Source organism: Sander vitreus, chromosome 16 (genome assembly GCF_031162955.1).
Source record: "Sander vitreus isolate 19-12246 chromosome 16, sanVit1, whole genome shotgun sequence".
In the NCBI taxonomy this organism is placed as follows: Eukaryota; Metazoa; Chordata; class Actinopteri; order Perciformes; family Percidae; genus Sander; species Sander vitreus.
The window spans coordinates 28,345,152-28,370,445 of record NC_135870.1 but is presented as its reverse complement, the minus strand read 5'-3'; the positions used below and the strand labels follow the sequence as shown (position 1 = coordinate 28,370,445).

The window sequence follows — 25,294 nt, the reverse complement described above, 5'->3', positions numbered from 1 at the left end:
TGCCAGAGGGGAGTGTCTCAAAGAGTTTGTTGCCGGGATGGGAGAGGTCAGCCACAATCTTTCCAGAACGCTTCAGAGTCCTGGTGGCGTAAAGGTCCAGGAGTGGCGGCAGATTGCAGCCAATCACCTTCTCAGCTGACCGAATGACACGCTGCAGTCTGCCCTTGTCCTTGGCTGTGGCAGCAGCATACCAGATGGTGATGGAGGATGTGAGGATGGACTCAATGATGGCTGTGTAGAAGTGCACCATCATTGTCTTTGGCAGGTTGAATTTCTTCAGCTGCCGCAGGAAGTACATCCTCTGTTGTGCTTTCTTGACGAGGGAAGCTGATGTTCAGCTCCCACTTGAGGTCCTGGGAGATGGTAGTTCCCAGGAAGGGGAAAGACTCCACAATGTTAATTGTGGAGCCACAAAGGGTGATGGGGGCAGGTGGGGCTGAGTTCCTCCTGAAGTCCACAACCATCTCCACTGTCTTTAGAGCGTTGAGCTCTAGGTTGTTTTGCTTGCACCACTTCACCAGGTGGTCAGCCTCCCACCTGTAGGCGGACTTGTCTCCATCAGAGATGAGTCCAATGAGGGAGGTGTCGTCCGCAAACTTCAGAAGCTTGACAGACTGGTGACTGGAGGTGCCGCTGTTGGTGTACAGGGAGAAGAGCAGAGCACAGAACACAGCCCTGAGGGGATCCGGTGCTGATGGTCTGTGAGTCGGAGAAGTCTTTCCCCAGCTTCACATGCGGCTTCCTGTCAGACAGGAAGTCAGTGATCCACCTGCAGGTGGAGTCAGGCACACCAAGCTGGGAGAGTTTCTCCTGAAGCAGAGCGGGGATGATGGTGTTAAAGGCAGAGCTGAAGTCCACAAACAGGATCCTGGCGTAGGTTCCTGCGGAGTCCAGGTGCCGGAGGATGTAGTGGAGGGCCAGGTTGACTGCATCGTCTACAGACCTATTGGCTCTGTAGGCAAACTGCAGGGGGTCGGTGATGGCTTTGAGGTGTGAAAGCACAAGGCGCTCAAAGGACTTCATAACCACAGAGGTCAGGGCGACGGGTCTGAAGTCATTAAGTCCTGTGGTCCTTGGCTTCTTGGGGACAGGGATTATGGTTGACGTCTTGAAGCAGGCTGGCACGTGGCATGTCTCCAGTGAGGTGTTAAAAATGTCTGTGAACACTGGAGACAGCTGGTCAGCGCAGTGCTTCAAGCTGGATGGGGAGACAGCATCCGGTCCAGCAGCTTTCCTGGGGTTCTGTCTCCTGAACTGAACTGAACTGAGGTTGACGTCTTCCTCATTGATGGAGAGAGTCGTCACTGAGGTGGGTGGGGAGGTGGAGGGGGGACCTTTAAGGTGGGGGAGGTGGAGGTGATGCACTGTAGAATTGTCCATTACATTACTTTGTCCAGTTCATTCGAACTACAGACCCGCTACTTGATGTGGCAAACTTGCATAATGTAATGGACAATATCGGGAAACGTTCTCTAGTGTTGCTTTAAGGGCAGACACTACAGCTGATTAGGAAAAAAAAAATCCTCTTCTCTAACGTTCATTGTGCCGTTGGCAGGGTTCAGGTTACCCTGAACCCTAGCTAGCAGCTACCTAACGTTGACGTTAGCTAGCGCTAGCTGATACTAGCAATTTCTAGTCTGCGACATATTTTGGGTTTCATTTAATAAACATAACCTGTAGTAGTACACAATCGTATGTGTATTGTTTTGATTACAATGTGCGGAATTACTTTACGTTGCCTATTTATTTCTATTTCTCACCGTTAACCACCGGCGTCTGTACAGCATCAACAGGGGTCGCCATTGTTGTTTATGTGTGTGTGACGTCAAAAACTGTAACTGGGAGTACAACGATCTGGTACAAGTTCACGAGTAGTAAGCTACGGGTTTGACTGCCGTTCCAGGGCACTTTCACGGGTAGAAGGTTGTGAAAATATGAGTCACGGGTTTCCCGGAACACAGCATAAGCACGGCCAGCAACCATAGACCAAAAAAATACTACAGGTCTAACACATTTTCTGACCTTATTTAAGTAACATTTTGGATGTGGGACTTTTACTTGCAATGAAGTATAATAAAATTGTAGCATTGGTATTATTACTTAAATAAAGGATCAGAGTACTTCTTTTACCAGTTTTTATACCGCATCTTCCTGCAGACTAATAAAATGCCATAACTACGGTATACGATCACCAAGGTTCCTGCAAATGTTACTCTTCTAATGTGAAGTCCTCTTCAGAACGGTTAGTTGAACCACTTACAAGAAAACATAGGCTGGTTCCAAAATCACTCCCTACAGTAGGTAGTATAAGATGTACAAATGAAATCTGATGTCCAACTGTGAAAAATATATTTGTGTTAAGACCTGTTTCATACATATGGTTAAGACTCAACAACATGACTGTTTGTAAAGCCTACTGTATTTCAGTACATTTCCAGATGTTGCTGTCTGTGTAGGAGCAGTTCATCTCTCCAGCAACAGAAAGCTTTTACATTGACCACAAGATGAGTACATGGAAAACACACACATATTTTACATTGTCTGTTGACATGAAATGTCTGATTTATATGGAAGTGAAATCTCTAACACACTACGTTTAACAGTCATAAGTAAAGATATTCCCTGAAACATGCTGGGATGTTGAAGTTAAGAGCACTTGACAGAGTATAATAGCATTAGTGATGGCTACAAACAGATGATGTGTTGTTAGTTCATACATATGCACCATATATAGCAATTCAAATAAGAGTGGGATCAAAAGATGTGTCAGAGACAAATGGGGGAAAAAAACTAAAGTGAGGTCCAAGGCTGGATTTACAGTCTGGGAAGCAAGCATCTGCCCAGGGACCACAGACCCTAGGAGTCCCCAAAAGGCCCAGCTGGAGTGTTCTGCAAATGGGTTGTGGTCATTTGATTGTTTGGAAAAATAGAAATATACTGCATGCACCACTGAAGCAAAATACCAACTGGCATAATAAAGGGCATAAGGTGGGTCCTTCTTTATTATGTGATCTTAAAAAGGGTTAAAATGTAGTTTTAAAGGGGTACTCCACCAATTTAGTATTGCACTCTCATGAAACTGGGGGAACGGTGAGACAAACTTTTACGCAAACAAGGGTCAACACCAAAGCAGCACAGTCTGAGAAATCCTGACTTTTAGTCCATAGCAAGGTGCATGGGGCAAGCTCCAAAATCACTGGATCCTACATTTCCCATAATGCAACTTAATAACATCTTTAATAGAGCTCAACAGTAACCGCCCACTTTTTTTAAAGGTCCCATATTATGCTTTTCTGTGTTTTCTGTCATATCTACAATGTCATAATGTTGGATTTTCATGTTAAACGTGGCCAAAACTTCAAATGAGGTAAACGTATTTTAGAAAAATCCCTGTGAGCTAAAATGTTCAGATTTCCAACTGTTCTGTACACTCCGGTTTCAACAGTTTTTTCTACTCTCGGCTAAGTGTTACACAACTCTAAGCAGGCCTTCTCCGATTGGTCATCTGCTCCAAGTAGGCAGGACTGGAGTGTTTTTTTTAAGCCACTGCGGCGTTAACATTGTCCCATGTAACTACGTGCTAACGGCAGTAAACGATGTCACCTTCGCTGCCAGTGTCGTTAAATGCTCCCCAATTGCGGGTCACATTACTCCTGAAAATTTATATTAGTAGTATTTGCTTTAAAAGCCTTAGCTGCGATTTTGACTGATGTAGAAACTGCTGCTATATTCTATTAGTGTCAACTGCTAACTATAGTAGCTACATAGGCAGTAAACAATGTCATCTTGGCTGCCAATGTTGTTAAATTCTCCCCATTTATAGGTTGCATTACTGCTGAAACATGTCCAACTGGGTAGTGTTTGGTTCCAAAGCCTTTATCTACTATTTTTGACGGTAGTAAGTGCTGCTTTGTTCCACCACAATTTAACGTTAGCATACTGATAACTATTAAGTAGCTAGCTACATGCTAACGCGACATAGCTGTAATCTCGGCCAACGATGGTCATTTCTCCCCAAATTCCGGTCACTTTACTGCTGGGACATGTTCGGTTGTGTACTGTTAGGTTTAGAAGCCTTTATTTATGGTAAAACGTCCCGCTATATACTCTGTTGCAGTAGCTCGGCTCCATACCACCTCTTTGTGATGCAGGCTTCCTCTTAAGGCTCTGACACACCAACCCGACGGCCCACCGTCGGCAGAAAAGGCAGTCGGACTGATCATTCGGCTCCCGTTTCCCATTTAAGCGAGAAATAGGCCATACAGTTGCTGAATCTGTCTGTTTTTTTTTTGATCGACAAAGGTCAGTTTGAAAGATTTTTGTCAGATTTTGAGAGGCTTTCATTCCGTTCGTCATTTCCGGTGATTTAACATAAGTGCACTGATTCGCCAGTCACTCCACCAATCAGATTGGTCATTGAGTCCGACTGCCCATTGGCCGATCCAACAAGTCAAATCGGCCCAAATTAAAGCCGATGGCTCCTCCGACTGACGACGGCACGGAACACACCAAACAGACTCGAGTCATCGACCTCGCCAGACTGTCCGACAGCCGATAATCGGGTTGGTGTGTCAGAGCCTTTACAGATCTATGGTCTCCAAGCCCAAGCTGAGATTTTTTTTCCCTCCGACTTTAAAATAAGCTCCCTTAGAGCCACAGCAAACATAACAACTGTACAGGATGAGTAGTACTCACAACTAAAACTAAACTTGACATATAAATTGAGTTCCCCTTTGGGATCTTAATTATTTCAACTCTCGTGCTTACATTTATACATTTCTTTGTGTTTCAGATTACCACACAGCAAGCCTTGGGCCATGTAATGTAGTATAACATCTTATTAGAATTATAGTAGTATTGTTCTCCCACCTGCCCTCTGGAAAAAGATCCAGGACAATCAGATTGATGATTTAAAGGGTAACTACTGTTCTTTTCAACGTGGACCCTATTTTCTTATGTTTTATGTCAAAGTGACTGATGGGAACAACAATCTTTGACATTGGTCCAGTATTAAGCGAGATTGCTGCAGTCGGCAGCGGCGAAACAAGCTACAATGTAAGTTAATAGGGCAATTGTCCAGCTTGTATTTGTATTTTTGCCACTGACAGGCTCAGATTAATATTCTAAGTGTCTGACAACATTATGGAAAGAATCCCTACAGAGATAGACCTTTTAAACCTCTTTGAGACCTTTCTTTTGAACCAGAGACAGCTCTAAAGTCACTAGCGCTAAACCCACCAGACTCCATTTAAAAAAGCAATACTTTTAAGCATGTATAGAGCCAACATATTTTCACATATAAATCGGTAAACTATGTGTTTATTTCAACCAAAACTAGACTTGTGATGGTTGGGAAAGTGGAAAGACGACCCAAAACAGTTTTATTTAGTTTCTGTTGACTATAAATGAAGTGTATTTTACGATGCTAAAATTACTGTTTATTTACATGGAGTCTGGTGGGTTTAGGGAACGCAATTTTGCGGATGTTTTTTACGTTTAAAAAAAAGAACAGAAAGGTTGACCTCGTTAAAAATCCTTTCCATAATGTTGTCAGACACTTAGAATATTAATCTGATCCTGTCAGCGGCAAAATGAGCACTTTTGTGAAGGTAAATACAAGCTGGACAATTGCCCTATTAACTTACATTGTAGCTTGTTTGGCCGCTGCCGACTGCAGCGATCTCGCTTAATACTGGACCAATGTCAAAGATTGTTGTTCCCATCAGTCACTAAGACACAAAAACATAGGGAAATAGGGTCCAGGTTGAAAAAAATGGTAGTTACCCTTTAACTGTCATATTGAGAGCTGCTAAACTGTGTTTCGTTGTTGAAAACAATGACAATCTTTATCAAGTCTTTATATTCCATTGTATTCTAATATAATATAGAGAGTGGGAGGGACTAGGGGTTGAACAGCTATTGTTTTTGACCTGGGCAGAAATGAGTTCCCCTCAAATTGTCTTGATATGCATTGATATATAATCCACCCATATTAACACTAGATAAATAATTCCAGCAGGCACAGAGGATCCTGGGTAAGACAAGTTGTCTAATGGATTGAGGAGCAACAAGATGAGGTTGCATTAGTGATGCAACGACAACCAGCAATGATGGCAAAAGCAATAACAATCAATAGATTATGTTTTAGTTAACTTATATAAATGTTGGACAGGCGTTACTTTGGTTGACAAGACAAATAGTTTAAAAAAAGACATTTTCAGAAGAAGGCACACAATCAATTGAGAAACTATAATAAGAAAGAACAGTCAGTCTTCAACCAGTGAGCGGTGTAGTCCACTTGGCTCTAAATATACAGTATAATTAAGAACTAAACAAAACAGGCTCACACAACCAAAAACACACCACCATTAAAATAAATGTATTTAGACTTTGGGTTAATAAAATTAAAGTGGCTCAGCTCTTTAAAAACCTGCTCAAAGCTTTTTTTATACATGAGGTCAGCTCACAGCAGCTATATGACCATGCATAAATAAAGAGAGTGAAGGAGTAGCACAGTGCAGTTGGTCCTAGCTGTGGTAGAGGCGAATGCGCTGGGATATGTTGCCTCGACACAGAGGGCAGTTCTGTAGAGCACCGCTGCAGACCTGACAACAGCACGCATGGCCACAGGGCAGGAAGATGACCTGAGACTGGAGAGAGGGAAAGACGAGACATAATCAGTCGCCTGGAAGAGTGTGTACCCACCTACTAAGTTTGATATTTGCACTACCTTACTACATAGTAGAGTCATTGAAGAGCAGTCGTTTGGTATGTATTTTTTTGCTCCTTTTTCTTTTCTTGTTCGCTATTTTTGTCTTTATATTGTGTTTGATCATTGCTGAATATGGTCCGTCATCTGACAGTTGTTGTCATGCTTTACCTACTGACCATGTGACCACTGGCCAATAGGCTATAAGATACTATTCAAATGGAAACATTTTATACTTGACCAAGGCAACGGCCGAAACGCCTTGTTTTAATGATTTAGCCAAGAAATATAATAAAGGCGTTTTAAAATGTACCTTCCCGAGTGCCCCAGTGTCCTTAAACCCTTGTACACTTGGATTCCAAGCTGAAGAGCACACACTTTCTACACACCCGAGCAACATTCCATGCAGACTGCACTGTGACTGAAGTCTTACACTGTGGGCCTAGCCTGGTGAGACCGTCCTGATCTCGCGAGCTCCAGTTTTCCACTCGCAGATCAGCCTGGCATCTTGAGACGAAGAAAATTTGGAGCTGTTCGTCAAACGACCGACCAACCAGCGTTGGTTTTGAGGCGGGTTTAGGTGTGACGCAACGAGAAGCGACTGTTCGGTCTAAACAACATGGCGGCTTTCATGGATGAGGTGAGCTATCGTGCAAGTTTTATCTGAATTAGAAAGTATTCCTTCATTGAAAGTAGAGCAAAAAACGGCACTGGAGGCTTTTCGCGGAGGAAAAGATGTTTTTGCTCTTCTCCCGACTGGTTTCGGCAAGAGTTTGATATATCGTTGATCTGATTGGTTGATTTGGCCCGTCTATCACCAACATAGGTGGTTCAAAACAACAACAAGACAACAAAGTTCTCCAACGGAAAGTTCCCATTGATAGAATTTTTTTGCCACACAACGGACGTTTCAGGCAACGCACGTCTCTTGTGTGGCAATAAATTCTATCAAATTGGAGTGCTGTCCTAGTAGCTTTATTTATGATTATTCACCTTTAGGATCCAACACCCAGCCTTCAAAGCTTTCTAGGTATCTACATGAATTGAGTGTGTCCAGTCCTATTTTGTATGCGAAATAAGGACATTTTGAGTAATGTGAAATAAGGACATTTTGAGTAATGAAGACATATAAAATGACAATAACAAGCATAGCATTGATTATTACTGAGACTAAAGGTCTTACCCCGGACTCCATGCAGACCACACACTCTGAGCCCCCCGGTCCGTCCACAGGGCTGGGGGCGGAGGGGGTGACGGGGGTCCCTGGGGTGAGTGGTGGGCTGGGCATCTGGATGGTGGAGGTGCTGGGAAACGACGGAGGGGAGCAAGGGGGTGGAGCTGTGGGGGTAACCTCTGCCCCCTCGTCCTGCTGGACAGCCTTACAAGCTCCTGGTGGAGGAGAGGGTAAGTGAACAGGTTGGCTTCTCATTGACTTCCCAGGAGTTTTACAGTCGTACACATCATGCTTTAAACAGGCTGAAAATAGGTTTTTGCTATTTTACCCTTGTGTTGTCTTCGGGTCAAACGTTGTCCCGTTTAAAAAAATTCTATATCAGAAATATGGGGTTCTTTTTGAACTACCTCATTTTAATTACCCAAATAGAACATGGATACAATGCGCTTCGCAAGTACAAGAAAAGATCAGATCTCTACTTTCAGTGAATTTTGGGTGATTTATTCAATTTTTTTGCATTTGAAAAAAAAATTAAAATATTTCGAAACCTGTATCCTGACTGAAAGTTGACATATACTCTTCTGTGATTATCCTACCGCTAATATTAGTCTACATTTTTCATAATTTCGGCTCAAGAATTAGGTATAATTTCCTATAAATGAGGTTAATTGACCATGAATTCCAAAAATGAGTGTAAAACTAGTGGTAATAAGTTGGTGTTAGTGGTGTTTATATATGGTAGTGACAAGAAGTGTTAAACATAAAAGAAAAAGGCAAAAACATTCCAAAAAGCGCCAAAAGTGTCGAAAAACGTCAGAAAAGTGTTGATTTTACGACAAGCGCATGGTCAAATGGAAGACAACACAAGATGAATTAATTTAAGTTTGCCAATATATACTATATATTATATTATGTTAGGGCTGTTAAATGATTAAAATATTTAATCGCGATAAATTGCATGATTGTCCATAGTTAACTTGCGATTAATCCCACATTCTTCTTTTCTAAATGTACTTTAAAAAGGACATTTTTCAAGTTTTTAATGCTCAAGTGGTATTTGAACAGCGGTGTACTCCGGTGTTAACTCAATTCACATCAACAGTACATGCAAATACCTTTAGTCTTGTTGAGAGAACCATCTAGAAGGGTTTTGAAACTCAACTTTCCATTCAAAAGACCCTTTTCTTTATCCATTTCTGCTCAATGAGCTTTTGTTTCTGCTAGCCATCCACAAGGGAGCGGCCCGAGGCCCAAACCACAACCACTGCTTTAATTGTGCTTAAAAAAATTGTGTAGTGAGGATAATTTCATTAAAGTGGACATATTATGTTATAATGTCGGATTTTCACGTTAAATGTGGCTTCAAATAATGAGGTAAGCGTATTTTAGACAAATCCCCGTGAGCTAAAACATTCAGATTTCCAACTGTTCTGAACGCTCCGGTTTCAACAGTTTTTTTGACTTTCGGCTAAGTGTTAAGCAACTCTAAGACTCTAAGTCTTCTATGGCCTTCTATGATTGGTCATTTGCTCCAGGTAGGCAGGAGTGTTTTTCTTTTATTGTTTTTTTTATTAAGCTACTGCAGTGTTAGCATGTAGCAACATGCGACAATGTTAACGGCAGTAAAGTATGTTATCTTGGCTGCCAGTGTTGTTAAATTCTGTCCAATTCCGGGTCAAATTACTCCTGAAACATGTCCGGTTATGTAGTATTTTGTTTAAAAGCCTTTATCTGCGATGTTTGACTGTAGAAAGTGCTGCTATATTCTATTAGTGTCCAATGCTAACTACAGTAGCTACATGCTAACGTACCAATGTTGAAAATAAAGAAAAGGAAATCATTATATCGCTGATACAATGATCCTTCCTGTCATGCATCACTATGTATAGTTCAGTAAGGCCTCCTGCACACTGCCTGCGTGGCGTGAGCGTGTCAGCTGCGTGGCATGTCCATTTTTATTTCAGCTCCCATGTTAACAGGTTAGAGCTTGCACACTGCCTGCGTGTCACACACGTCTCAGGCGAGCCGGGCCGAAAACACGTGCATGCTAGAAATAGGACCATTTTTCACGTGACACGCAAGCGTGTTGGAAGCGTTTCCAGGCAAAATAGAACACGAAAAGATGTTTATATGTCATTTTTGACACAAATACATTTAATAAATTACATTTTGATGTTTGAAAGTCTCTAGGATTTGACATAAATGCAGATATAAATGTAATTTGTGTCGGGTTTACTGGCGGACGCCGCTCCTTGCGACCGTGCATTTGCTCAACACTCAGACACTACAAACCGTCAACAATGAAAAGGGAACTCCCTGTTGAGTTCAATGATACCTCACACAATACTCTTCCTTAAACAGTTCAAATGTTATGAAAGGGGGCGTGGTTAAAGTATAGGGGGTGGCTCAGTATCACATGTAGACCACACAAGTTTCATGTAAATCGGATGATGTTTGTCATATAAGGCGCATTTCCTGTTGCCAGCGGGGGGCGCTATGACCAAAAGTCAGTTTTGGCCTGTAGATGTCCTCAGGCCTGGACCCATGTCAATCGTGAGAAATTTCGGGCAGATATGACAACGTACACTCAAGTTACAACAACTTCTTTGTTCATCGCTAAACACTCAAAATGGCCACCATGCCACACCCACACTGTTTGACGAAAAGTTTTTCTTTTAATAACTTTTCATCTTTAAGGTGTTGAAATGGTACAGACCAAATTTGAAGTCCGCCGGATGAAATCTCTAGGAGGAGTTCGTTAAAGTATAGCACGTTGACTTTAAGGCCTACTTCCTGTTGCCACTAGACTTTAAGTAAATATCGGCCTTTATTTCTCCTCAGTGTTGGAGTGTTATGAATCCTGAAAAGTTTCGAGCCAGTTGAACAATGTACACTTGAGTTACACCCACTTCCTGTTTCGGCGGCGAAACGCACAAAATGGCCACCCCGCCACGGCCACGCCCTATGACGAAAAGTTTTTCTTTTATCAACTTTTCATCTTTAATGTCTTAAGATGGCACAGACCAAATTTGAAGTTGATCGGATGAAATCTCTAGGAGGAGTTTGTTTAAGTACGACATGTGAAAATGGCCAAAATCGCACTAATTTCGAACTTCGAAATCAAAATGGCGGACTTCCTGTTGGGTTTAGGGTATGGCTCCAATGACGTTTTTTTATACGTCTTTACATGCTACATATGTGTGCCAAGTTTCATGAGTCTACGACAAACACACTGCAGGGGCTCAATTTTTTAAGTTTTGTAGGGGGCGCTAGCAAGACATTTCTGTGCGCCTATTCCCGAAACCCATAAAATACGTACATTTTCATCAGACTTGATGCGCCCGCCAATTTTGATGAGTTTTTGAATATGTTAAGCCCCTCAAAAAGCCAATTCATTTGCAGAAAATAATTCCTTCAGTTCCAATAATTATCAATACAGAACGAAATCTTCTGGAGCCTATTTTGCCGTCAACACTGCCGACGTTGTCTTTGCTGTTATCAAATCAGTATATATTTATGTTCAACATTTTATTTTATCAATGGGAAACATACATGTGTGCAGACAAGGCTAGCAGCAGCAGCGCTGCGTCAGACACGTTTCTGGTGTGCAAAGACATAGAAACCACCACGCAACAGAAACGCCACGCTCACGCCACGCAGCCAGTGTGCAGGAGGCCTAAGACCAGTGATGTGATTGGCTGAGCGTACATTCAGTAATCACCACACCCTCCGTTGCCGTAAACATAATCTTTGTAAATGTTTACAATCATTCCCCGAAAGAACCAAGCAGGCCTGCCTTGTTGCACGATCCAAATTTTCTTTAAAACTTGCCAATTAGCAAAGCTAGTTAGTAGTTAGCTAACTCGAAGTTTGTTGTCGTTTCCTGAAGCGAACAGAGTTTGAGTACGGCACGACCCACAGAGAGCGGAAGGTGAGGCAATGATCCTGGAAAGGTACTTTTGTTGAATCAGACTATGTGCACTATAACTGTATTAGATATAGAAATGTAGGATGTGTGTAATGTACCTTCAGGGTAGTGGTCCTGAGCCCAGTCCAGAAGAGCTTTCTGGATTCCTATTTCATTAATGCCAAGCTGAAAACAGAAAAATGAATAATGCTGATTACTCTGCACATTCATTAAAGGACAATTCTGGTGCAAAATGAACCTAGGGGTTAATAACTTATGTGTACAGAGTCGAATGTTCTCTGGGATCTGTTTTCATGCTAATCAAATGCATCTCAAGCTAGCGCAAACCGGTGGTTAGCTGCTAACGCTAGCTTTCGGGGCACATGGTAAATCGCTATTTACCAGGTTCGACTCGGTACACGTTATTAACCCCTAGGTTCATTTTGCGCCGGAATTGTCCTTTAATAGTCAAACCAACACAATAAGTTGTAAATACAACACTGACATATATCCTTTAGGTGGATATGGCCCAACAGTTAACTATTTACTTAACGTAAACGTTGCATTTCATGAACTACATGTGTTTTGTGTGCAAAAATCTTAATTTGTAAAGTAACTAGTAACTAAAGCGGTTATATTAATGTGTAAAAAGTACAATATTTCTCTCTGAAATGTAGTGGAGACAGCTGAAGACATGAAAGGGGAGAAAGAGGGGGAATGACATGCAGCAAAGGGCCGCAGGTCGGAATCGAACGCGGGCCCACTGTGCCGAGGAGTAAACCTCTATATATGGGTGCCCGCTCTACCAACTGAGCTATCTGGACGCCCTCCATCGTGTTTTTTTAATCCTCCGTATCCTCCTTGGCTACTAGCATCTGCGTGGGGGAGGGGTGGGGGCGTGTGCGCGATCACGGAAGGCTTGTATCATGTGGACGCGCCGACAGTGTTGTGGTCATTACTTCAGCCTCATAGGGGCAACAAAAACTACGCACTATAGCTTTAAGTACAGTACTTGAGTAAATGTACTTGGTTACATTCCTTGCTCCTGAGAAAAATATAGGTGTCTTCAGCTGCTAAATGCTCCACTTTATTCACCAGCTAGCCTCTGTGTTTGTTTGCGGTTCGGCAGGGAGTATAGTGGCTTTTGAGAGCTTTTTAGCTGAAAAAAAGCGGTGCTGCTTCAACAACGCTGAAAGCGAAAAGACCGAACCAAAGCCGCTATGAAGCCCCGTAGAGCTGAACGGAACTGCTTAGTCAGGTGATTGTTCTCTGACAGTTTGTCACTACAAGCAACCACTTTTATATAAAACACTAAGTAGTCATTTGATCCATTGCTATGATCAAATATTGAATATAGCAGCTTTAAAAAAATATATTTTTGACTGCAAAAAGGGGCTAATTGTGATGTCAGTAGGCCTTTAAGTTAACTCCCCTTAGGCAACCGCTACTCCAGCTTCTGTGTTGACTGAATCTGACTGAAATGGACTAAAATGTCACTCGCTACCGACTGATAACGGCAAAGTAACCTCCATCCTTCCAAACAGAGAATGGCTAACATGAACACAATGTCAAATTGAATAATAAAGTGAAATAAAAAAAAAAAAAGGCAATTTGGGCGCCCAGATAGCTCAGTTGGTAGAGCAGGCGCCCATTTATAGAGGTTTACTCCTCGACGCAGCGGGCCCGGGTTTGACTCCGCCATGCGGCCCTTTGCTGCATGTCATTCCCCATCTCTCTCCCACTGTCACTATCTAATAAAGGGAAAAAGCCCCAAAAAATAATCTAAAAATTAAATTAAATTAAAAAAGGCAACTCTGTCTGATTATTTTTGCACAGTCACAATAGAAAATCTGATCTGGCGATTCGTCCGCAGGGTTGTGTGGCGGTGGGAGTGTCACCTAAAATGGACCACCTGTGTGATGTCCTGTGTTGTTTAACCCCCCAATGTTGCACAAGTATACTTTATAATTCACAATTATTGAAAATATGGAGCCAATCGGCCACCACTTCTTTACATCTTTAGGAAGCGCTAAGTGGCGCTGTTGTTGCAATACCATAAAATATCCCAAGACTATTTGCACTAGATGACGCTTCATGACATTTCGAAATCATGAAATATCCTACAATTATTTTTCCAAACTACTCTTCTCTGCACCTTTAAATTACATCCCAGTTTATGTTCCTTTGGTTTGTAGCCATACAGTTTTTTGACTGCTGAGTACCGCTCAGAACCGGTAAGTGATTGTGAAGTCAAGTTTTTTTTATTTATTTTTTTTATATCTTTTACTTTTCCCTCGGCTATCAATCCTTGTAAGCCATCTGGTAAGTACATTCATACGTTCATTATTTGCTTGAGCCAGGAAAGACTCGCGTTGGACCCCGGGTTGGACCCCGTTCACAACTGCTTGCAGTTTCAGTTAGTTAGTTTCACTTTGCGTTTTATATTGTTGTTGTTTTTCTTTTTTTCTTTTAGAACATACTGTTGATTGCTCGGGATAAATCTAATCGATATCAAAAGTGGCAACCGGGGGTTGTGTGTTGGTACACGGACCTTCTTGAGGTCAGATGAGTTCATGTGGCGAAGGGCCTCCGTTGTCACTCGATGATGGGCCAGGATGGGCAGGTAGTGCTGAGCGGAAAGTTTGCATAACAGGTTGACCAACTCCTTCTCCACGCCCGCTTCCTGCAATAAGATTACATTTTAACAGCAGCACAGTTGGGGTTTTCAGTAGAGATGTTCCGATGCCGAAACCAGTATCGGAAAAGCCTCCAATACGGCCGAAAGTGCAGGTATCAATATCGTAAAGTACTCGAGATTATGCACCGATCCTATACCACGAAATTTAGCCCCAAAGAAATTCTACTTTAAAAGTAGTTTATGTTCTTTTTCAGTTATGACTGGCTGTCAAACTGGATAATAAAAGAAAGTCATGTGGCAGTCATTGTTTGTGTTTGTTCACGTTTGGCAAAGAGTTTAACCTGAGCCAGGCCAAAACAACAATGATAGCAGTCACATCACATCCATACAGTAGTATACAGCTGTTAAAACATAATAGAATATATGTATTTTTGAACACACTGGTGTCGGATCGGTACTCGTTATCGGCCCATACGCAAGTTCAGGTATCGGAATCGCTATAGGGAAGGAAAAAATGTCATCATAACATGTCTGGTTTTCAGATGTTTCTGTGTGTGCTCCCTGCTCTGTGTTGTACCTGCATGCGCAGCGACAGCGGCTTGGCATCCAACAGCCTCTGGTACTGGATCATCCAGTAGTTCTGCTGATTGGACTCAGACTTCAGCTCCATCTCCACCTGGAAAACACAAAGGGCCCTAGCTTAACGATGTAAGCGCACGGTGTGAAGCGCCTGGCGCAGGTGCGTTTAGGGCGTGTACAAATCCACTTTTGCTAGTTTGACAGCGGAAAAAAGGGGTGCGCCGGGCGCATGGTTCAAAAAGGGTTGCACTTAGTGTCTTAAGTAATCATAGGTGTGTTTTGGGCGTAACATGCAATAAACCAATCAGAGATTAATCTCCCATTCCCTTTAAAAGCCAGGCGCGTTTGGACCTTGGGGCATTGTTATTATGATGGCGGATTTGCTGAGCAGGAAGGAGAGATTTTCAGGAGAAACTGATCTGCTCGTGCGTGAAGTTAAAAAGCGCGCAAGCAGATCATATCATAATAGTATTTCACATTGTAATATTTTAATTTTTAATCTTTTGCATGTTTGTGAGCTGCTGCACGTCCCTGTGTATGTAACAAGCATAGTGCATTAGCCTAGGCGCGTTTTACACATTTGCTGTTAAAATAACAATAAAGTGCTGCGTTATTGACTTTAGACCAGGTTTTTGTTGGTCAGTGGCGCGATCACTTCCCGCTGCCTCAAGATAGCAATACGGCCAGAATGCACCTGAACACACCTCCCTGTAAGACCAGCACGCCCATGGGCGCAGGTGCATTTGCTGTTTAAACGACGTGGACGCTGGACGGTGATTGTGATTGGTTTAAAGAAATGCCAAAGCTGATGTTCGCTCACCAGAACATGCCGCAGCTCCTGCTCTCGCTGGTCTCTCTGCTTCAGCAGCTGCTGCAACAAATCACTGAGAGCTGTGCGCTGCTCCACCAGAACCTCCTACACAGACACACACACAATGACGTGAGATAGAGTGACAATACACACTCATCAGTAAATACTGTTAAAGACTGATTACAAAACTCTAGCCTGATACGATTAATATAATAATTATTATCACTCGTCCAAATTCATTGTATTGTATTTAATATCCCTCATTTTCTTGAACCTCAGGTGTGTACAGTGATAACTTGTTGCCATGGAGCAATGACATGAAAATAGCGTAAAGAAATGATATAGTAATCAACAGAAGGAAAGAAAAAAAAAAATAATTTGAATTGGGAAGGCAATGAAAGGAGGCAGTGACACCCACCTGCAGGTTCTCAGCATCCAGACTGCGTCTTTTAATCTCCAATCTAGTCAGCTGCATTAATTCCCCCTCTATGAGATTGATCTGGGGACAGTGGAGAGGCAAACGTAAAGCAAACAGGGAAGCAAGGGGAATGCTGCTGAAAGCAAAGTCAGGATGAAAAACCTCGATGAAAATGATTTAACAGGGTTTCCTGGGTTACCTGACTGGTAACCACAATGAATTGCTCAACGAGTATGAGTAAAAGTGAGTTAGCTTTGGGCCGGCTGCGGGTGACGTAAGAGAAATGGAAAAAAGAACAAAACGGGAAAAAGAAATGACAATAATGCCCAGCGTCCATCTTGAAATTAAAAGCCCCGTGTGCTGTAATTTCTCAAAATCCCCCGGGCTTGAATCAGGTCGCGTTTGCAAGATTTCCCTGGTGTGAAGCAGGTGTCTAATCTAATATACTAGTTTACTGTAAGTACTACTATGTACTGTAAGAACAGGTAATAATTAGATATAATCGGGCATGAATCAAATAGTTCTCCTATAAGAGAGGGGCAGGGCTCGACGCTAACTTTTTTCCCCAAGGAGCATCTTTGTTCCTAAATTAAAAAAATGTATGAGTGCATAAAGAATTTTAGGGGCGCAATGAAATAGTATCAAATAATGTGTTTTTCTTTATTAAAAGGTGCCGTAGGTAGGATTGCGAAGATCCAGGACTTAGCCAAAAAATGTGAACATCGACAACTTCTCAGTCCCTCCCCCTCTTTGCGCTAAAGCCCAAAATGGTCTCCTAAGCCCCTCCCCCCCACAAGGGTGTATGATGAATACGAATGAATGCGTGTGCATGAGCAGTGATTGACACGCAGTTAGACACCCCCTCCTTAGCCCTGATTGGTGCATCTGAACAGGGAGCGGTGGATTTTTGCTAATCTCACTACAGGCTGTAGGTGGCGCCAGAGGAGCCAGATTTCTTTTTTAAATGACCTGCTTCATGTAGTTCTACTGGAACAACTGGTCAGTTTCAGCAAATATGACAGAACGTTAGTTTTATAAGTCTTACCTACTGCACCTTTTAACTGCTTCAAACAGTGTATGGTTTACGGTTCATTTATTGTCATTGTCCAGCACAGCCATTAGGGAAGTCAGCTGGGCGAGTCAGTTACAAACTACAGAAATCAACTGATCCACAATTCCATTTTATTGTTACAAACTGTCAGCTGGTCAAAATGGTTTTAGACGGAGGCACAACGAGCTCTCGCGAGCACGGCCATGTGGTCGAGCGAGCTAGAGAGTGACTGGAGAGAGGGAGCGTTAGAACAAAGCAGTGAAATCAGAGCAATTCAAAACGTTGTTTTCTCCGTTTCGTCTCTACTAGAAATGCAGCTGTAGCAAGTACCTCACTATCACTATAGTCATTCATACTTGAAGTCGCTACAAATGATATGTCCAGCTACAAAAAAAAAACTGAAAGTCGGAAGTTAAAACAGAAGTATAGAGTAGTTGCTATAGAGATGATACACCGCCTCGTCTAGACGCAGTCGCTTTCAGAACGTTGCAGACTGGTGCGTTGCAAGTAGTTGCAAGTTTACAACTCGTCTCGTCGCAAATCTTTGGTCTGAACGGGCTATGGACATAATCTGCAAAAGACGGCAAGGGTGAAATTACCCTAACGTTAGGGTATTAGTAGCCTGGCTCCGCCCTCCTACGTACTTCCGCTCAATTTTCATTTTCCTTCAATACTACGTCTGGGTTTGCGGTATATTCTTGGGTTTTCTCCGGCCAATCTTCACCGGTCCAATCAGCGAACAGAGGGAGTGGCTGAGAACGATGACGTTGAGGTTGTGTGCTAGTTTGAGTTGTAGTTCCGTAATGGCGGCGGAGAAAGATGCGAACGAAGCCATTCGGTCCGTTGTGGCAACGCTGCCGAATATCCAGACGTTAAAGCCCGAGCAAGAACAATCTTTGCTGAGTTGTACTGGTGGCCATGACGTTGTGGCCCTCCTCCCCACGGGGTTCGGGAATAGAGGTGTTGAAAATAATCAAATAATCGATGCATCGAATCGTAGACATGGACGATGCTGCATCGATAATCGGCCGGGCCATAATCGATTATTTCTATTTACAATTTAATGAAGGCCTAACAACCTTTCTGTTTACATATTATGTTATGTTTTGTGTTCATGTGCTCAGTGCTGTAGTTTTATGTAGCCAATTTATTTAGTATTAGAGCACTGCAGAATGTTTTGTTTTTGAAGCTTGAAAAGCTATGAATTAAATATCCTATATGGCTTTAATAGAAAAATGTATTTGACGCATCGTGATGCATCGAGATATCAAATCGAAGACATGATAATTGTAATCGAATCAGGAGATCAGTGAAGATTCACACCACTATTCGGGAAATTGAAGGAGTTGGCTAAGGCGAACGGTAGCGATGCTAAGCCGACGTCACGACCAAACGTTAGCGATTGGTTATGGCCGATCCAGAGTGGCTCTGGGCAGATCCAATAGTTTTAAACTTCAACAGAGTCCTCGCCTTCAAGGAAGTTAACACTCTCTGTACTAATGAAATGTACCAGAGTCTGGTAGGACCAGGCTAGGGTAATTAGCACATCCTCTTAAATAAATTGTACAGTTCGCACACATCTTGTTTTAGTCGCAAATGTGAGTGTAATGCTCGCACTGTCGAGGTGGGTTTAAAAGTGAAGTAACTATAGGCTTGTGTATTAAAGTTATGTATACTTGCTATGGTTTACAGCTTCAGATAAAAACATAAAACAGTGCACATTATAGCTTACAGTCCTAAAGAACACTCTTATTAACACTAGTCGTTGGCGCCCAACCAACATCTCTTACTGCCACCCCCCATTTGAAGCAGTCTAGAACCAGGCCTGCAGCGTCATAAAAAAACAAAACAAAGACCAGTGACAGGTTTGAATTGAACCCCACTTATCTCCACCTGTCCACACAGACCTGGTTGCGGATGTAGCCGTGGACAGCATCTTTCTGCAGCTGCAGGGCCTGGAACGCTGCTTTCTGCATCTCCTCCTGCAGAGATACATCAGCGGGCGTTAAAAGGCCACGTGGTTGCTTAAAAAAGGTGTGATTTTGATTCACACAGTGAATTCGAGTTAGATGCCTCCACCAGGCTCTCGTGACACTGGTGACTACGGTGGCCGACAGGAGCAAAAATGCACTGCAACTAAAAAAATAAAAACACGTGCAAATGGACAAAACACAAGCTAATTAGGAAAACATCATTCATTTGACAACACATGCACAACATTTAGCAAACGCGCTGCAAATACACACAACACAACCAAATACACAAATGCGCTGCAAATACAGAAACAATGCTAAATGAAAAGCACACAAACCCCGAAAACAACAGAAAAACACTGCATCCAGTTTACACAACGGAGGTTCTCCAGAGAGAGAGAGAGAGAGAGAGAGAGAGAGAGAGAGAGGCATTTTTATGGAACCCACGCAACTTCTAGGCAAGGCCCACCTTTTAATAGCATTCACACTACACACTACTATTGGCCAGGCGTCCATGCTTACGCAAGGTGACGTAACCCGATTTGTTCAGGTCCTATCCCCTGACCAATCGGCTATCCCAGTGTTTTTCAACCTTTTTTGAGCAACGGCACATTTTTTCCATTAAAAAAAAATCCCGTGGCTAAAAAACCACCAACCAAAAATGTTACAAAATGACACATTGTAGCCTAATAAGATCAGAATCTGTATTTTTCCTTTTTAAAAATGTATCCATCGCTGTTGCAGGCTTACATCGATGATCTCGGCCCTACTGCTTACATCCTGTCACTGCCACCAGGTGGGCAGAGAGCAGATGAGGTTTGTTTTGGAAAAGGGAAGAAAGGTGTAGTAAAGAGGAGACATAAAAACGTGCATATTTATTTATTTACGTTTGGCTGTAGTCTTTTACAGTATTATAAAAGAGCAACAGGTTTACGTAGCTACCGAGATGGAGACTGACTTCTACAAGAGCTTGCTAGCTAACACTAGTTAGCCCATATACTGGATGTTACTGAAAAGTAGAACGCTTATTAAAAATCTAATAAAAAAATTTCTGACAAACCTCGCCTTCCGTTGTGTAAACTGGATGCGTTTTTCTGTTGTTTTCGGGGTTTGTGTGCTTTTCATTTTGCATCGTTTCTATATTTGCAGCGCGTTTGTGTATTTGGTTGTGTTGTGTGTACAGTATTTGCAGCGTGTTTGCTAAATGCTGTGCATGTGTTGTCAAATGAGTGAAGATGTTTTCTTAATTTGCTTGTGTTTTGTCTCTTTGCATGTGTCTTCTGAAGTTGCAGGGCGTTTGCCCCCTGTCGGCCACCGTAGGTGACAACTACAGAAGACATACTGTACCTAGGCAACACATACCTCCTGTAAGATTTGGGCGATGGCTCTAGATTTGTCCAAAACTTGGAGGGACAGCATCTTATCAAACTTCCTGTCCAAATTCTCCATACTGTTATAAGACAAGGAGAGAGAAACCACACGCTGAGTTGCCAGGTCTGATCGCCAGTTACGTGATTGGCCACCACAGCTTGGTGTCGGGTTGTGTTACTCCAATAATTGCATCTGTATCAACTTTTCGCTGTGTTTTTTACAGCTCCCCCCTGCAGCCCCCACTGCTGCAGCCTAAATGCACTACCCCCATTCAAGGATGACCTGCGTTTCGCCAGACTGTCTGGCGGCTGGCGCAGGCTGTGTGTGAATATAGTGCAATGTAGCTGAAATGAACACAAACAAACATTGAAAAAAACTTGTTTTTCACAGCTTTGCTTCGATAAGTCTACACAAATTTGCAATGTTACAACCTATGGTCAGATCTGGTGTGTGTGTGTGTGTGTGTGTGTGTGTGTGTATGTTTGACCTTCTGTAGGCCTCAGACACCAGGCTCTGTCTGCGAAAGTCACTGGCCTCCTGGAGGAGGCTCATAGCACAGCTGTCTGACAGCAGCTTCTGCATGGCAACTAAAAACACACACAGAGGGAAGAGACGGGATAGGTTTTAGAGGGAGAAACGTGTGTTGTGAGGAAAAGAATGCCCTACAATATGAAAGTGCTGAATGAAATGGACAGAACACAATACTACAGCTGTAATACTGTGCAAGTTCTCCCACTTAAAAAGATGAGAGAGGCCTGTAATTTTCATCATAGGTACACTTCAACTATGAGAGACAAAATGAGAAAAAAAATCCAGAAAATCACATTGTAGGATTTTTAATGAATTTATTTACAAATTATGGTGGAAAATAAGTATTTGGTCAATAACAAAAGTTCATCTCAATACTTTGTTATATACCCTTTGTTGGCAAAGACAGAGGTCAAACGTTTTCTGTAAGTCTTCACAAGGTTTTCACACACTGTTGCTGGTATTTTGGCCCATTCCTCCATGCAGATCTCCTCTAGAGCAGTGATGTTTTGGGGCTGTCGCTGAGCAACACGGACTTTCAGCTCCCTCCAAAGATTTTCTATGGGGTTGAGATCTGGAGACTGGCTAGGCCACTCCAGGACCTTGAAATGCTTCTTATGAAGCCACTCCTTCGTTGCCCGGGCGGTGTGTTTGGGATCACTGTCATGCTGAAAGACCTAGCCATGTTTCATCTTCAATGCCCTTGCTGATGGAAGGAGGTTTTCACTCAAAATCTCACGATACATGGCCCCATTCATTCTTTCCTTTACACGGATCAGTCGTCCTGGTCCCTTTGCAGAAAAACAGCCCCAAAGCATGATGTTGCCACCCCCATGCTTCAAAGTAGGTATGGTGTTCTTTGGCTGCAACTCAGCATTCTTTCCCCTCCAAACACGACGAGTTGAGTTTTTACCAAAAAGTTCTATTTTGGTTTCATCTGACCATATGACATTCTCCCAATCCTCTTCTGGATCATCCAAATGTTCTCTAGCAAACTAGGGCCTGGACATGTACTGGCTTAAGCAGGGGGACACGTCTGGCACTGCAGGATTTGAGTCCCTGGCGGCGTAGTGTGTTACTGATGGTAGCCTTTGTTACTTTGGTCCCAGCTCTCTGCAGGTCATTCACTAGGTCTCCTGTGTGGTTCTGGGATTTTTTGCTCACCGTTCTTGTGATCATTTTGACCCCCACAGGGTGAGATCTTGCGTGAAGCCCCGGATCGAGGGAGATTATTAGTGGTCTTGTATGTCTTCCATTTTCTTATAATTGCTCCCACAGTTGATTTCTTCACACCAAGCTGCTTACCTATTGCAGATTCAGTCTTCCCAGCCTGGTGCAGGTTTACCATTTAGTTTCTGGTGTGCTTTGACAGCTCTTTGGTCTTGGCAATAGTGGAATTTGGAGTGTGACTGCTTGAGGTTGTGGACAGGTCTCTTTTATACTGATAACAAGTTCAAACAGGTGCCATTAATACAAGTAACGAGTGGAAGACAGAGGAACCTCTTAAAGAAGACATTACAGGTCTGTGAGAGCCAGAAATCTTGCTTGTTTGTAGGTGACCAGATACTTATTTTCCCGAGGAATTTGCAAATAAATTCATTAAAAATCCTACAATGTGATTTTCTGGATTTTTTTTCTTCTCATTTTGTCTCTCATAGTTGAAGTGTACCTATGATGAAAATTACAGGCCTTTCTCATCTTTTTAAGTGGGAGAACTTGCACAATTGGTGGCTGACTAAATACTTTTTTTCCCCACTGTACATCAAAGTACATCATCCACGCTGCTTACCTGCCACCTCCCTCTTCCTCAGTGAACTGGCTTCTTCCTGTGTGATGGCAGTCAGGTGCTCCATACGGATCCTAAAGGGGAACATTTATATAGTAATGCTGTGCTTATTTTTTACAGTGACCCTTTTAGGAAAGGTAAAAATGTCCAAATTGCAATAAAAACTCAGTTAAAGTCCAGGTGAAGTAAAACCAGTGATTTCTTTCTAAACACATTTATTAGGGGTGGGGTGAAAAATCGATGATACACGTATGACTTTTTTGGGGGGCATTTTTAGGCCTTTTTAAAAAAAAATGTATAGGACAGCTATAGACATTAAAATGGGAGCGAGAGGGGGAATGACATGCAGCAAAGGGCGGCAGGCCGGAGTCGAACCCGCGGCCGCTGCGTCGAGGAGTAAACCTCCACACATGGGCGCGCGCTCCACCAGGTGAGCTACCCAGCCGCCCAGTGTTGCACTTTCATAATGTCAGAGGACTAAGAAGATACGGATTAGAAAAAACAACGCCGACGGCGACTATATCATATCTGTTTCCAGCAAAACAGACTTAAAGCAGAAAATGCCGAAAATCCATGTTATGTAATAATGTAATAAATGTCTGACTGACTGACTGACATGTGACGCGCATTCTTTTTAGAAAACAATTAGTGTTTTAGAAATGTCTCTTGATTTATTGTCTCTAGAAGTGTATTATTCAACTTGTGTTTTTTCTTAAAAATAAGGAAAAGAAAATCACAATACTCAATACTTCTAGAATCACAATAAATGAAAATCGCAATACAAATCAAATCGGCGCCCATGTATCGTGAAAGGATCGAATCGGGACAAAAGTATATCGTCCCAGCCGTTAAGCTGCACTGTTTCCTGGAACAATCCCGGAAGTGGAACGCCGTCGATATAGACTACTGTATGATATGTATTAGAGGGTGACAATTTTCCAGGACTCCCGCGGGAATACTGTGACCCGCGGTACGGGAGTCAATTTCACTGTTGTGATAGGGACGGAATAGAGAATAGAAATCAACGGGAGCGGGACGGAGCCGGAGAATAAATTATAAAAATGGCGCTGCAATGCGGTGGGTACGCCCAAAGATTGCGAGGCATTTCATTTTGGGGGGCAACAGACAACATAGGGAACCAAACGGGACGGGATTCGGGAGTCTCTCTCTCGGGGGGGGGCAGCCACGTGATCGGGATATGACGGGAGTATTTTCGTGGGCTCGGGATGGGAGCAACAACAGATTCCTGATTCCTGTGTCACCCTCTAATGTATGACAGTTTTAAAGCCTCCTGTGTCCTGTACTGTTTTTATCCCCCCCCACCCGAAAGCACTTTGTGCACTTACTTGGAAAGTGCTATATAAATAGGCTCAGTCTGTGGAAAACAATTGGATGAGAGCTGCTATGTGGAGTGCCTCATATCTTTTTTTGCTGTAATAGGTCAGTGCATTATTGATCAGTGGTCTGTCCACTCACCGATCTTCCTCCATGGCTTGAAGAAACTCTGCACTTTTTTTCTGCCTGGAGCGATCAAAACAAATATTCAGTCATACACAGTTAGCAGAGACTCATATGTGACATGACAGTGTGTGCATAAAGCATTTATTAAGCGACAGAGCCACACACCAACTCTTCAGAACAAAAGCCTACCCTAGCTAGCCAGTTCCTTCAGGTCCTACCTGTTTTTGTCCATCAGCATGTTGCTGACGCGACTGCTGATGCTGTCTTCAGCTTGTCTGACTTTCTCCAGCACCAGCAGCCTCTCGGCCTCCTGAGCCCTCTGCTGCTGGCTGACCTCCAGCTCCAGGCGCTCCTGGTCCTAAGAATCAGACAGGTAATCAGTCTCGTATAAAGTACTCGAAAGCAATACTTGAGAGGAAAAGTACAAGTATCTTACAAGAAAATGACTTTGGTAGAAGTTAAAGTCTCCTTTTAGAATGTTACTTCAGTAAAAGTCTTAAAGTATCTGATATTTACTGTACTTAAGTATCAAAAGTAATTTTCTATAAATAAATAATAAATGTACTTAAGTATTAGAAGTAAAAGTAAAAAGTAAAAAAAACGTACACCAACTGGAATAGTGTGTGCAGTATCTTGGCAATTTCGGAGCAATGATTCGCCAAACCTGCTTTTTCCAGTGTAACACATTTCTTCTGATTTCATTTTTTAGAAAAGAGTAATAACTAAGATGCTGAGGGGAAATGTAGTGGAGTAAAAGTAAAAGTTTCCAGAAATATAAATAACGAAGTCAAGTACAGATACGTGAAAATTCTACTTAAGTACAGTAGTGAAGTATTTGTACTTTATTACATTACAAACACTGCAGATAATACACGCCAAAGCCGCCTA

General features: G+C 42.6%; 1 protein-coding gene across 2 annotated transcripts in view; it reads right to left on the bottom strand.

Annotated features, from left to right (window-relative positions):
- Positions 1 to 6,329: 6,329 nt before the first annotated feature.
- The window catches only part of lrsam1 (leucine rich repeat and sterile alpha motif containing 1), a 39,939-nt gene continuing 20,974 nt past the window's right edge, over positions 6,330 to 25,294 (bottom strand). For both annotated transcript variants that reach the window (XM_078272257.1, XM_078272256.1), the window contains 13 exons: positions 24,625 to 24,764; positions 24,422 to 24,466; positions 22,949 to 23,019; positions 21,119 to 21,218; positions 20,623 to 20,710; positions 19,195 to 19,269; positions 16,237 to 16,317; positions 15,828 to 15,923; positions 15,006 to 15,104; positions 14,342 to 14,473; positions 11,910 to 11,976; positions 7,893 to 8,098; positions 6,330 to 6,650 (listed from right to left, as the gene is read on the bottom strand). In XM_078272257.1, the coding sequence (XP_078128383.1) occupies positions 6,528 to 6,650; positions 7,893 to 8,098; positions 11,910 to 11,976; positions 14,342 to 14,473; positions 15,006 to 15,104; positions 15,828 to 15,923; positions 16,237 to 16,317; positions 19,195 to 19,269; positions 20,623 to 20,710; positions 21,119 to 21,218; positions 22,949 to 23,019; positions 24,422 to 24,466; positions 24,625 to 24,764 (1,323 nt within the window). In that variant the 3' untranslated portion in view covers positions 6,330 to 6,527. The remainder of the gene's footprint in view (positions 6,651 to 7,892; positions 8,099 to 11,909; positions 11,977 to 14,341; positions 14,474 to 15,005; positions 15,105 to 15,827; positions 15,924 to 16,236; positions 16,318 to 19,194; positions 19,270 to 20,622; positions 20,711 to 21,118; positions 21,219 to 22,948; positions 23,020 to 24,421; positions 24,467 to 24,624; positions 24,765 to 25,294) is intronic.